The sequence below is a fragment of the Pagrus pagrus genome (assembly GCF_965226575.1).
Source record: "Pagrus pagrus genome assembly, chromosome: 7".
Lineage (NCBI taxonomy): Eukaryota > Metazoa > Chordata > Actinopteri > Spariformes > Sparidae > Pagrus > Pagrus pagrus.
Genome location: NC_140191.1, coordinates 26658816 through 26674081, shown reverse-complemented (window position 1 = coordinate 26674081; position 15266 = coordinate 26658816). Strand labels below are relative to the sequence as shown.

At 41.3% G+C, this 15266-nt stretch overlaps 1 protein-coding gene across 1 annotated transcript in view; it reads left to right on the top strand.

The window, feature by feature from the left end:
• LOC311260150 (neuroendocrine convertase 2-like) overlaps positions 1 to 15266 on the top strand; it is a gene marked incomplete at its 3' end in the record, with an annotated part of 183894 nt that overhangs the window by 23118 nt on the left and 145510 nt on the right. The window contains exons 3-4 of the mRNA XM_084357664.1: positions 2237 to 2329; positions 12375 to 12456. Of these exons, the coding sequence (XP_084213790.1) occupies positions 2237 to 2329; positions 12375 to 12456 (175 nt within the window). The remainder of the gene's footprint in view (positions 1 to 2236; positions 2330 to 12374; positions 12457 to 15266) is intronic.

The following is a 15266-nucleotide window of genomic DNA, read 5'->3' as shown; positions in this document are numbered from 1 at the left end:
GCGCCACAGAGTGCATTGCCAGCACACACTGTTCCTGGAAAGACCTAATGCTGCTGTGTTAAAATATATTTTTTCAGTGCTGTGCCCACTTTATCCACCACCATTGTGCACAATAAGGGTCTTTGGCAATGTAATGAAATTTGGTGTCCATCCTTTCAGTGACAATATAGTCATTGAGTCACAACAAGACAAAGCACTCCCTCATATTGCCCTTAATAAAACTATTACTATGAGTTCAATGCGGTATCGTTCACAGATTTAAAATTTAGGGAAAAAAAGGTAGTGTCTTGTACTCTGTATCAATGATACCATGGGCTGAGGTATCGCAAACGGTATTTGTAATAGATGGATTTGTGGATTACTAGTATCCAGTACATCCATTTACAGTATCTGAAGTCCTGCCAGCATCTTCAATCATATACTTCTAACTAGTCAGTGAGTGCTAAAATGTAAACCAAGAAACCAAACAAGCGTGCTGAAGTCGGGGCCTTATTGTTCCTAATAATATGTAAAAATGGCAGGAGATAAGAGAAAAATAAGTATCAGTGTTTTTTAATTATTTCCAAAAGAGGTTTTAATTTTTAATAACAAGATCAAAAGTCAAGGTCAGTTACAGCCCCCATCGAGCCGACAGGAAGTTCTCCAGTCAAAGAGAAGTTTACGTGACCCTACTGCCACAACACAAAGTAAACACCCGGAAAGCTGAGAGAAGAGATAGAAGGGATTTTACAGAGAGCAGGCAGTGAAAGTAGAGAGGGGTTATCGCACCATGCAGAGACGGTGACATGAGCAGCCTCTAAAAAAAAACTGCCCGAACCCAAAAGTCCAAAACCCTACCCCTCTTCATCCCCCACAGCACCAGTTTCAGCTCCAGCCATCCTTCCTCATCCCATTTCCATATCCGTCTCCAGTCACTGCTCCATCACCAGCCCCTAGTACCCCCCAATCCCAAAAACCCATTGGCGTCCCCATTCCTGTCTCATGCTTCATCCCTGCCCCAGCCAGCCTGCAGCCCCCTGCTGAGTTAAATGGAGTGTGCTGGCGTCAGGGGAGACGCGTGTGCTCAGTTCAGCTCAGCTCAGCTGGGCTGCCAGCGTTATAAACTTACTGTGTGATTATTGTCAGAGCGAGACTCCTCCACCCAGGAGGTCTGCGCTGATGGGTACTATGTCACCGGGTACAGCCAGCCATGGAGGGTGGGATGAGAGAGCAAAGGAGGGGATAGAAACCGGGGTGAGGGAAGGACGCGGCGAAGGCAGAGACATACTGTTGGTGGGGGAGAGTAACAGGGATCGAGGGAGAAAGGATAGAGAAAGACAAGCAGGAGGGCAGAGAATCATCAAAGGGAAGAAAAAGCCAAGCTGAGCAAGGAGAGACTGATGTATACCTATCTCAGCAGACAAAGACAAGGGAAGACACACGGGGAGTGATATAAAGAGAGAGAAAGCAGAAGAATAATGTGCCGGGAGAAGAAAGAGAGGCAGCAGGGAAATCAGCAGAGGGGAGAGAGAAAGAGGGAGAGACAGGGAGGGAGAGTAGAAAAGAAAGGCAGAGAGAGAAATTAGAGAGAAGATTTTCAAGCGAGTGATGTGTGCTGTGATTGTTTTCTCTCTCTCTCTCTCTCTCTTTCTCTCTCTCTCTCTGTCTCGCTCTAAACGGTCGGGATGTGGCCTGTATCTGCCGGCAAGAAGGAACTCAATTTGGGACAATTTACTCGGCAGTCTCAGCCCTGATGCACCTCAGGGACAGAGAATAGAGAGAATGAATGTGAAGGAAGATAGAATCAGCAAGCCACACACACACACACAAACACACACATACACACACACACTCACGACGTGCGCCTTGCACACAATTGCCGGCGAGTAGATTTCACTTAGTTAGTTCTAACTCTCCCAGGCGGTCAATACGATGTGAGTTTATAAGGCTTGGAAATGAAAAGCCCAGGATAAGGTTAGATAAACTGTGTGCTATTTGATTTTGGCCCACCTCTCGCAGAAAAACCTGCACAAGACAGATGGCCGGAGGGGATACGCTGATATAATGCTGGTCATACGGGTGATTATGGCTGAATACGTTTTGTGTTTTGACCCTCACACTGTACCCGTATTGGTCTCTCCGAAATAATGAAAACACTTGCATGCTTAAATAAAAGGCATTCAACCAAGCAAATCTTTATATTTCCTGAAAGTGAGGGGTGTTCTATACTGACCGCAGGATGTTTTCATGCTCATAGGTCGGCAGCCTGGAGGGTCTGTACACCCTGAGAGACAGCAGGGGGCGCCCTGACAGAGCCACCTTTGAGAACAGACTTGCATCTGCAGCTGGGGTGAGTATTTTTGAAAATCCCCTCCACACATGTAGTAAGGTGAACATAAAAATGTGTGTCCGACCACATTAAAATCCTTAAAATGGCACCTACTACTTTGTCCCTCATTAGTTTAACTGAGGGACACAGCATGTCCATTAAAGTCCATTCTCAGTGTGTGCACATTATGCGTACACATTACGTTTGTGTAAGCTGAATATTGGACCAGGATTGGCTTCCAAACTATTTGTGATGTTCCAAAACATGTTTGTAGGCCTGCCTCTTAAAATCTGATTTTCAATGAGAAAATGTACACTTTCAGTGATGAATGTGAAAACAGCCTCTAGTCAAACATACATAATTCCATACAGTGAAGCTCAAACATTCAACTCTGAAAACAAGAAGAAAAACACAGGTTTGACTGGAGGAGGACTCCAGTCAAAGCTGTGAACTGACCTCAGCTTACCCCAGGAAATTGTTCATATTTAAACCATAATGGCTGGAGTATTCATTCTTTTTGCAATAGAAAGCTAAGGCTTCCATCTTCTGCCTCATCACTTTCATGCACGTAATGACGTCATTATGTTACATTATGTGCGGTTCAAAGCGTGGTGGCACCAGTAAGTGGCGGGCGGGGAGCAAAGAAGCAAGTTGACAGTTGTCAGAGAGAGATTGAGAGAAATAGTCAGGCTCAGGTTTGAGCACGGTGTTATTTTGTAGTTTTGAGCATAGTTTACTTTGTTGTTTTGAGCATATTGTATTTTGTAGTTTTGATTATTGTGTATTTTGATGTTGAGAGCATATTGTACTTTGAGCATTTGATACAAGAAATAACATCATAATAAGCAATAATACCCCTGGAGGTGGTGGACAACTATTTATATTTCAGATGAAACCAGATCCGAACATCTTAGTGCTCTGCTCAGAAAAATGGGCATATCTCAAAAACTAAAATATGTACATTGTTCAAATAAGTTATGGAGTTATCTGTCAAGAAATATTTTTTTCATGTTTCTACATTTCAATTTTTTGATTTGATTTAGTAAATTTGTCAGATTGTTTTCAATTTTTTTTTATTTATGACATAATTTCTTTACTTGCATCATTAATTATGATTATGATATACTGACGTCAGCTCAGATTGTTCAGATTTTAGGCATTTGAAGGTACTCCAGGAAATGACAACGTAATAAGCCAAGATAACAACGTGGGTACTGGCAGACCATTACTATTGCAGTTCAAACTGTTCCATTAAACAAAAACTCCCAAATAAAATACCCATCACACATTAGGATTTAGAGAGTGGATCAAGCTGCAGCTTCCCTAAAGAATCCACTCTGAGGTTGTTTTTTTTTTTTTTGGCCTGACTCGCACTGTCTGTGTAACACAGCGGGAAATGGATTTGTAACTACAGCAAATCAGAGCGTTCAGCTACTTAGACGTGACTGTTTGATACATTTAACACGACCACGTCAAGGTAAATTCACACCCCGGCCTCGGTTCTGATTTTACACAGCATGTATATGCAAATGGAAGTTCATTTGGCTGGCATTGCTGTTTTAATCAGGGTCTAGTGTTGATTAGCGAGTAGGATGAAAAAAAAGAAACAGCCACGTGGTGAGTAATGGCTGAAAGTTGTTTACCTCGCTTGTGAGGCTCGTGTGCCTGTTCCACCCGATATCACTTTGTGCCCCCCTCCCTCGCCACCTTCAACGAGCCGCTCTGCAGCACCCTCCGAATGCACAATGCAGCCTCCTCGTTGCCAGGGAAACCGTCACCCACAGAGACATCCCATGACAGCACAGGGTGAGGGCGGAGGGACGGGAGATGCGGCTTTGGCCCTGTCCATTCTCCAGGGTGCATCAGACCTCTGGCCCTTCCCCAACACACTGCCTCTTCAGTGACACAAACACACACACACACAAACAAAACACACAAAGCTTCAGTACACTTGCACACACGCAGAAAGACACACATGCATGCACGAAGACACACAAAATGGAAGAAATAAATGGACAGAAAGTAAGAGAGAGAAAGGGATTCCAAACTTAGTGATTCACAGTTATCATCTGAATCAGTGTGCGTGTGATTAATTGAAGTAATTTATGGGCAATCTCCAGTGACTCCATGTATGGTTCATGATTTCATTACACTGTAACTTTAATTACTTTTCTACCATCATAACTTTAGGTGAAAATGAATTTGTGCCCTCAAAATGTCCCACATTTTGGTAATGAGTCTTAAATTTAATGGATTGCACAAATAATGTTTTGGGATACTGAACAATTGCATACTCAGACATTGCATCTTGTTAGCAGGCGCTGTTGCATCCTAAAATGCCTTTGCATTGATGTCTGTTTGTTGGCTTTGTTGTTTTACGTGAAATAATCATTTTTTAGCATTGAGGCAGGAAAATAATCTCAATAGGGAAACCTTTGTATTTGGGAAGATAATGTTTTAGTCCTTAACCAATTAGACTAATATAATTTGCTATAATAGCTTATTTTGAGGCTGAACAGTCAACATTGTACTAAGTATATAGAAGATGTATTTATGGTGGGTTATGTGTTGCCAAACACAATTAGAGTGTGTTAGCTACAGAAGCTGGCCTGCTGCCAAAGCCTCAGCTATACTCCATCCGCCCACCTCTGACCAGGCCTCTGTCTATACAAACCTGTGTGCTGCTTTTCTCTCCGCATCACACACTGTACATTGCATTGCATGTCGGGCGGGTTACATTACAGAGCTCACTAATTACTGCAGTAAATGTGAGGGTTAGTGCGCTGCAAGGTTGAGACAGAGTTAATGTTAGTTTAATGCGTCTTATTTTGTCTTGTCTGAGAAAAAAACAGTGTTACTAGTCAAAGTTAAATGGTTAGATACCATTCCTGGGATCACACATACGTTGTTAAATGTTGGTGTTTACATGATCTAGTTGAACTAAACTGAGTGTGTTTGTTGCCACGGTTCCCCATTAAGTTTTGAGTTGAAAATTAAAGCATCTGTTGCAACTTTTTGAAATCACGTCTTTGGAAAATCAGAGGAGACGTCCAGTTTGTGTCCTCTGAAGCCACAGACCTGTCCTGGCAATTCATACATTCTTAAATGATGTTAGCATTGCAAAGGAATCACTGTCTGACAAAATCATGTTTTAAATTGCACTGCAAGTTACATGCTCTATTGAGGTTTGTGTATCAACAATTTGAAATGATTTTGAATGCTAACATTAAATACAGTACAGTGAATAACAATAACCCTGTACAGTATTCCTTATCCTCCTAATATTTACTTGTAATATTGTAATATGACTCAATGAAGCTAAAGTTAAATGTGTTGTGTTGACATCTGCATGCTATAAAACTGAAAAAGATCAAATTGTGAGTATTTTGGATCTCAATTTCGCTTGTTGTTGAGATTTCAACTACATCAGTCAGTCATTATCAGCAGATGATGTTTCCTCAGTTGTCATGTTTTACGTTTTAAGCCAACATGTGTGCAAAATTTAAGGAAGACTCTTTGATACAGTTCCAAAACAAGGGAGTGAGTTTCACTTGAGTGCAGATTGTTTTGACAACTGCTGTTTAAAGGTTAAGAATGAGTTGTCAAGCTTATATACACACAAACATACATACATAAATACATACCGTACATACATACATACATACTGTACATACTACATGCTACAAGAAGTTAAAGGGATACCCCATATTTTACAAATAACTCCTGCCTTTGTAACTGAGTCAAAGGCATGTGAAGCCATGATCAGCATGTTATAATGTATTAAAACGTATCAAACATGTACATCAAAGCTGAAATTTAAAGAAATATATTTTAAATTCTAAAGGTTTTAAAGGTTAAACAATTCAGTTGACCTCAGTAATATGATCATGTTCCATAACAGACGAATAATGAACAGACTTCATAAATCAGTGCAACAGCTCATTTCAAACACTGGCTGTTGGGCTCAAAGGGCTCACATGTGAGGGCTCAAAGACAACACACAGACAAGGCCACAATAGGCACACATGCACATTCACACAGCTAATGGACAGGTCCCATAGACTCAAATAGGAGACACACAGGAACATATCCACACAGGCACCAGCAGACAGTTAATGCATACACACATATGGTTGCAGTGTGGCAGGACATAATAGCATCCAAGTGTTTCTCTCTCTTGTTTACTTCAGGCTCCAGCTCCCCTCATTGACCCTCTCCCTAACTGTCCTAACCACCGTACCGCTTGCAGTTTCATTCTCAAACACACAGACATGTCTCTGACTGAACTCTACACTGACCTTTTACAAAATGTCTCAGATACTAACCCCCTGCCAGCTTCTGACATACACACACTGGTCCCTGCTGGTGTACTACACACTTAACACACACATACAGGAAACCACTGTGCACAGTACGTCCAGCCCTCCGACTTTCTCTCAGCCTTGTTCTTACCGTAGCAGCAATAAGGCTCTCAGCAGTAAGAAAACTCAAACACTTACAGTATACAGCAGAACTGTTGTGAAGTTTTCACGATATAAACTGAATAATTGAACAAAGTAATGTGAGGAAAAACCTGTTTTTTACCAAGAAGACGATCGTCTGAGGACACGTCAACCGAACGACCAACCAAACACGACTCCACCTCTTTTTGAATGACAGTGTAAGGCTGCCCGAGCAGTGCAAATCTTATATTTAGCATAAATCAGTGACATCTCACGCTGCATATGCTTGATCTCCCTGTGTCTCAACATAGATAGATGGCTTGCTTGATACACTGATAGATACAGTAGATGTACATGTAGATGTTACTCTAAATTGTGATCTAAAAAATTTGCACAGTCAAACCAAATAAGTTCTGTCCGAGCCAACAATCCCACAATACATTACCATGTGTTTGATAGAAAATTACAGCCAAGCAACACCTGTCAGTTAGATGGATGTATTAAGGAGAAATGGGATACATTGTTGCAGGAGGGGCCACATTCATTCTTAGGAACATTGCGCAGTGGTGGATGAAGCCAAAAAAGCTTGATTTCCAGGTATAAATTACATGAATCTTCTGCATCACTTGCGCATTGTGGGGCCCATAGAGTGTGCACACTAGAGACTTTCGCCGATCGAGCAGGCTCACTTCCTGTTAAGCCCTTCGCTAAATTGAATAGGGTTCAAATGATTTAATTGTGAGGCTCTTCTAGACTTTCCAAATGTTATTGCTCTGAATTGATTCAATTATGATAGTGAAATGAGTCATTTTGCAGCAGTGATGCAAAAAAAAATTTATCCACTTATTTACTTCTGTGCATCATGTAATGGTGTAATTACATAGTTTGGCCACTATGATGTAATTACATAGTTTGGCCACTATGTCAAATTGGCATTTTGGTCCGTCACTGTTTCTCAGGGATTGGTCAGTTATGAGGCAATATGATGATTCATTCATTCAAGTGTCTGAAATGCCACTTTAGTACTCACCACAGAGTAAGCTGTGAGTGTCTATTACACAGAGAATTGTCAATGAGTGAGCAAGGGAGTGACTTTGGACACAACCTTAGTTACTTACCTTTTACGCACTGTATGTAGTGAAAACTTGCGTTTACTTAATCAAGGTAAGTCAAGAAGGGTACGAATTTTGAGGACGTCCTTCAATAGTGTGGTCTTTCTGACCTGAGGAGAGTAGGGTTGACTTACATGTAGATGTTGGCTGTAGTCTGTATCACCTGCGCCAAAGCAGGTGCTGATAGTCGCCATTCTGGCTCTTGATATGGTCCCATTAAGCCAGTAAACCAGCATGCACAACACTAGGAGCCTGATACTGAGGCAACTAAATAGAATTCGGCCATCATGAATTTCACGATTTACACCTGTGACATGTCTGGATTTTAAAAGTCCTATAGACAAGTGTTCTTCAGTCCTGGTCTTAGGGGACCCCGGCTCTGCGTGTTTTAGATGTTTCCCTGCCCCAGAAAACCTGATTCAAATGATCAGCTCATCATCAAGCTCTTCTAAAGCCTGATAACAATCCATTCATTTAAACCAGGTGTGCAGTTAGTTTTATTAATGATCCAAATTTTTTATCCAAACTTGGTGTTCGAACACCTGTTCTATGATTATCTTTTGATGGTATGTCTTGAGACTGCTTTCTGTTTAAATGTTGGTTCCAGAGTAAACCTAAATGCCAAAATTCACCCCCACTGAGGCTAAAATGATTCACTGAAGGTTTGTATATTGGTTACATGTGGGTACTCTGAATATACAGTACATTAAATGTTACATTTTAAATGTAATATCCTTGAGTTTAATATACAATATAAGGCTGTTACATTCAGCCTCAGAAGCAGAACAGGTGGTGATCTAGAAAGCATTATGAGGCTAGTTTTCACTCATTCGTTTTTCGCTTTTATTGTTCTCTTTCTCTCTGTCTTTCTCTCTCTCTCTGTCCCTCTCTCTCTCTCTCTCTCTCTCTCTCTCTCACACACACACACCCACTCTTCTATCCACACAGAATAGGAAATACATTAGAATTTTCCCTCACTGCTGAAGCATTTGTATGCTTTTTTCTCTCCTTATTTTTCTTTCTATTTTTTTTTTTTTTCTGAAATTTTTTTAAAGACTCCAGTCACATCCGCAATCCCGCGGCCCTATAAGGAGCTTTCACGCTTTTTGGTTTGCTTTAGATGTTTAATACCCCCTCTCTTTTGTGTCAGGGAGCCGGAGAGGCGTTAAGAAGCGCTGATAAACCCCACTTAGATCCCTTCCTGGCCCGTCACCCCGGCCTGCCGGGCCGCTTTAGCAGGGAACTGATCTGTGACGGCCTGCCACTCAAACTGAGCACTTCTGAAGGCTGACACAATGGAGTGAGCAACACACCAGAGGGCCCGGGGGTGGGTGGGGAGGGGTGAGGAGGGAGGGTGAGGCGGAGGAGGGAGAGGAGGCCAAGAGGTGCCCTAAAAGAAGGCTAGAGGAGGGGCCAGAGTGTATCTCCCTCTTATCTTTCTGCTCTCTTTCAATTTATGCAATTTCTCCCTCTCTCCTCTCACTGCTCACTACTGTAGAGCTCGCACACTTTTTTTTTTATATGTGTCTCTGTGTTGGCTTCACTGTTCATCTTCTTGTCAGCAGTAACACACACACACACACACACACACACACACACACACACACCACCCCTCTGTCTTTTTTCTCTTTGTGGTCAGGCTGGTAGCTAGGGATGAGGGGGGAGAGGGGGGTGAGGTCCAGATAGGGATCAGCCGTGCATCTGGGTCTGGGTGCTGGGGTGCAGGTGAGGTGGGTCGTGTGGTGCGTTCACTGCTGCGTGGAATAATGGGTCGAGCCAGGGCCAGGCCGGGGCAGACAGAGCCTCTGGAAGCCCAGTGTTGTGATTGACAGGCGGAGGGAGGGCGTGGGGGGGCATGTGGCCACTGCTGCTGCCATAGCCATCACTTTCCCAGGGGGCCGTGGGTGGGTAGCGAAGCCCAAAATGTCAGCTCTGATATCTGTGCAGCTCGGCTCGTATCACACTGCTGCAGCTGCCTGCCATCCACAGCATCCACTCATTCATATAGAGACATGGGAGTATTACGTGCACACGCACACGCACACACACACACACAACCACACACACACGCACTTTCACACACTGTTTCCTCACCACCTTCCTCAATCATTCACTTCTATTTGTGCGCACACACATCCACTACATTCTTCATTCACACACACACTTTTACACCCTACATCTTACTGTCTTTCTTCTCCTCCTCCTCCTCCACACACTCACATTGTGCCTCTGTCAGTTCTACCTCAGCCGTTCAATCATGTACGTGCTCCGCTGCTCTTTTCTTCCTCACAGCTGGAAAACAATTTTTCCAAATAAGGTTTATTTTTCATAGTCGTGCCTTTGTCTTTTTTCACTGATCTCGAACCTCTATTTAAGTAGGCTTTTATTTTGAAGGGAGAAATGTCAGCTTGTTTTGTATTTGATGTTGAAGTTGCACAGGCTCACTTTATGTCACACAAGTGCTGGGCAGCCACGTGTACATTCAAAATGTACTTTTCTGTTCGGTCTTTTTTTAGGGCATTTACATGTGACTTTTTTTTACATCGTCTGTACTGTGTGCTTTTATCTGTACTTTTTATCCCTGTGTGTATGTGTGTGCGCTGCCTATATGTCACAGCTGGATGATGAATGCGCTGACAGTGGAGGGGTCAGTGTCACAGACAGTGTGGTCAATTGCCCCTTATCCCCTGAGTCTAACCTTGAGCAACACTCCCTAAAGAGTCTCAATCTGCCATTAAGACCCACGCCTACACACACACACACGCATGCACGCACATGCAGGCATTCCCTAGTGAGTGTGTGCCATTAGTAGCTGGCAGGCCATGGTTTGACAGAGAGCGATTAGCTCCCTATCATGTGTATTGATCACTGTGTCCTGGCTGCTTCTCCAGAGGAGGGGTTGGAGGGGTTTTACAAGGTAGTTGGGGCACACACTCACACAGTCACATCCTTGCTGTCTGTGTGTATGTGCCTGTGTGTCTCTGTTTCGTTACATACAAATTAGAAACATACGCATGATTTTCACCATTTGCATGATTTACAATATCATATGTTGCATCATGAATTATATATAGAGGTGTTCCCTGTTTTTTCTGTGTGTGCATGCATGTTCAGCATTTACAGAAACAAGGATTGTTTTCCCAACAGGTTCTGGGCAGTGTTGACATACATTTTGGGAAAATGATTTGAAAGTATAATAGGCTAGGCTTAATAGCTACAAGTATGCACTTGCGTAGACATAAACAGGACAAAAGAGGGTAAGTATAGGCTACAAACCGGTAGAGTATGTGAAGAGTGCAAAAGGTTTGGGGTAAAATAGTTAATTAATAACACAATGTAATCATTTTCAGAACATGCACCTTTTAATATGCTGAATTTCCATTGAGTTTGTATGTCTGCATGGAAAACTGGGATTCAGTTGCAATTTTTGTTCTTGTTATATTTTGTGTATACTGCAGTGCTATTAAGTGTATTTAAACAATGTCTAGTAACTATAATGTGAAGGTATGAAGATTAAACATTTGTCTAAAATTGCCAGGGTAGGTCTAGCGTAATGTTGCATTTGTAAATTAAAAAAAAAATATATCTCTCTTGTTTATTAGGGATCAGCTAAACCATGTCTACACTAATCCAAATATCACTCTGCACTCATGTTTTTTTTCTTCATTTTATGTCAAAGTAAATCAATATAATCAGCCTAATATAAACACCAATTTGATTGCATTTGCATAGCCGTACATGTACAACGTTAACTTCCTGAGGTCTTCTGTATTGAATATCACACGTGTAGCGCTCTTACCTCTAACGGCCTGGCCCCCCTCTTCCTCGGGTAGTTTAGACCAGTTCTTGTTAATTGAGTCTAATTGAAGAACATGAAGGGGAATAAAGCAAGCAGGCTTTTAGGACATAAAAGACTGCAGCCGCCTCTCAATAGTATTTATTTTCAACCTCTTCCACTCTGATTTAAGTGTAAGAGGACAATAGTGGGCTGACACTGATATGTGTGTGTGCGTGTGTGTCTGTGATCTGTTGTTTGATTTAGTGCGCCCACCTTCACAAGGACCAGCCTCTTATCAGATCAAAGCTGCAAGCTGCGGCCTATGAAAGAAATTGTGTGTGTGTGAGCGTGCGTGTGTGCTGTGGAGGACAGAGTTGTAGGTGAGGCGGAGGTGTTTTCATTGCTTTTAACCCAGGACAATGGGACTGCAGAGGAGAGAGCGAGCGAGTACTCTTTGAACTAATGAAGAGGAAACCTTTTACTCTCCTCCATAAAGATACCCAACTCTGCCTGTGCTATGGACTTCCCTTCTCTCTCAAAGTAGAATGAAATGGAATAGAACAAAATATTTTATTTGCTCTGCGCTCACTGTTTTGCTTTAATCCTCAAAAATCCACGAAAAATCTGTGCAACATTATACAACAAACTAAAATTTTAGTGTATCATATTCTGACCAAAGTCCTCATTTCATTTTGTCCTTAAAGTAATAGAACACTGTCTGTTGTGATTTCCAGGTTCACTGGGTGCAGAGGCAGCACGCTCATGATAGAGACAAACGGGCTCCTCTGAGAGGACTGGACCACAGTAGCACTAACAGTAAGCTTGAAGTTTGTTTCTATGTATTTAAAGAGCACCTTAACTCCAGTTGAAAATGTTGTTGTTGTTTTTTAACGCCTCTGAAAACTAAAAATCTATTCACCTTAATATAAATGATACATGACTTAATGAAAGGGCAGTTTACACTCCTAATTCTGAGCCAATTAATTGGCAAATTAATTGATTTGGAACCCAAAAAGCAAAACAAAAATGAAAAAGCAGGTTTTCCTTGACCTAAAGTGTGTGTCTCATATTCTCAGTGTTGGGCATGAATGCGCTAAAAGACCGCGGCAGTACTGAAGTATCCATTTATTAGTGTGAGTGTTGCTTACTTCTGTGTGAGTTAACAAATCTCATGCACTGCTTTAAGGAGCCTGGCTGTAAATGGAAGAGGGTAATGTTTCATAGTGGAGTTATCATGAATCCCACTGCTTTTCCTCAAAAGAGCCGTGCTACTCTGCCTGTGATTGGTCGAGAGACTCAACTCAAGGTATAATGGGATCGCAAGTTGAAGGCTAACATTCATGCTAACAACAACAGTAACTGTTTTCAACACGTAAAATGGGTAAATAATCAAAGAAGACATTCAGTGTTAGATTTATCATCATGGATTTATTTTACGCCTCCAAAAGACACTGCAGTTCAAGCTTCAAGGACACTCGGAATGTAATAAACCAGAAACGCTTTATATAACTTTATGGAAGAATAATATGGAAGAAATAAACATGAACTAATTCAGTCTTTGGGACTGTGAAATTGATGAACTATGAACATGAAGTACATAATTTTAATTTGCTTGTACTGAACTTTGAGCAAGCTCTTGTGAATTGTGAACTTGCACAACACTGCATACTCTACAGGTCCTTGTCTGTTGTGCAACTGCCTCTGTTGATGACGCATCCTTACAATGGTTCTGCTCCAAACTGCTGGAAATGCTGGCTGGTTCCCCAGATAACACCAAGGATACAAGAATCTTGAAGGAAACCGGTTCAAGAACCAGAGCTAAATTGGTGGATAGGCGGCTACATAGTCAAACAACTCAGCAACTCTTTCAAATACATTTTCCCCAAAAAACTGTTAATCTCAAGCCAATCTCCAGTGTCAATAGAGGGTTCAATCATATGTGGTGTACAAAAGAGAAAGGACAATGACAAACATTTTACACGTTTATATCACTTAAGAGAGTAAAATCATGAAAGAAAAAGTAAACCTTTATTACAAAAAAATGTTTTGGGGTCTTAACATTTTTTATTTTTTTTTTATTTTCAACAGAAAGTATTAAATTGTGTTTATTATGTTGAAAATGACAACTAAAGTCAACTGTAAAAGTTGCAACGTTACAGCCTTAACAAACGCAAGTGAGTGAGTTGACATCAGCATCAGCAAACTGAAACATTTCTATGCATGGAGGTACTTTACATCATAATGATTGCTACCATTTAAAAAAAAAAAAAAAAAGTTTTCAGTGCCTTTAACTCCTCACTCTCTGAAGTGACGTATACGTGTGCTCCAGGGTGTGTCAGTACACCTCGACATCAATGCTGGGCATCACACATGAATAGACTCACACACTAACAGGCACGGGGAGATTTCCAGATATGTCAGAATGTGATTAACTTAACAAAAATGAAGATCTAGTGAATAAATCACCATCTATTCACAGCTTTAAAAATACATGTAGTAAATAGATTGTGGTTTTCTCAGGTTTGGAGAGCTACAGCCCAAGTGTAACGTAACAAATTAATTTGCAGTGTTAGAAACACACACAGAGTGGAGGTAATACCAGAGGAGCTTTTGAGCAAATCCGCTGTGTTACCTGCTTTAATAAGTCCCCAATATTTGTTTTACAGTTATTGCGTATTTACCAGGTAATACCTCAGGTAATACCAGCTGCGACAACGTTGGCGGTTATTGTTTTCACCTTGTGAGTTCTTGTCAGACCTTTTACTGGAGTCAAGTTCATTCTTGCCGACATTAATTTTACTCTCTTTTACTCATCAGTCCATCTTACTATTCATTTACTGTGTCTCAATTCTTGGTGGTGGTGTTGTTTAAACAGTACTATTTGATTGTGACTTCCACTATTTGTAATTTTTGTTGAATTAATTGAAATTATCATTTATATAATTCCTATATATGCACTCTTTACACTATGCTGTAGTGTTACTGAGGCGTCATTGGTCCTGAGGTAACATTGTTAATATGTATCATTTTAATTTTTGATGATCACTTTACTGTTACCAGTATACATTGTAAACAGGAAAGCATGTGACCAAATTTTGCTGAAATAATTTTATAATGACGACATTGCACACTCATGCCTCATAGTGTATTTGTTTGTTTGTTTTTTTTAGCTGGCATGATTTAATGTTAAAACACTGCATTATTTTCCATTACACTAAGTTCACATAGTCCTTCTTTAATAATACCCCTTTTCTGCTGGTCAAAAATCCCACTTAAACCCGCTACGATCGGGCTTTTGTGTGCAATGGGAATGTGTAAACACTGTAAACTCGGGTACCCACGCTGAATTCCGCAGCGTGAAGTGATGATGCGTTATCAACATCCAGTGGTGGAGCGTAAATGAGGAAGGAATTTGGGATGCGATCTATTCAAGGACATTTTATTACTGGACACAGTGTTGGAGGTGGAGCCCTGTTCATTCTTATGAAAGCTGCTCAGTGGTGTTTTGAATCCAAAAAAGCTTGACTTCCTGGGTATGAAAATACTTAGATCGCCGACCGAGCTGGCTAACTTCTGGTTTAGTGCCTGGCTAACTTGAATGAGGATAAAATAATTTAATCATGCAG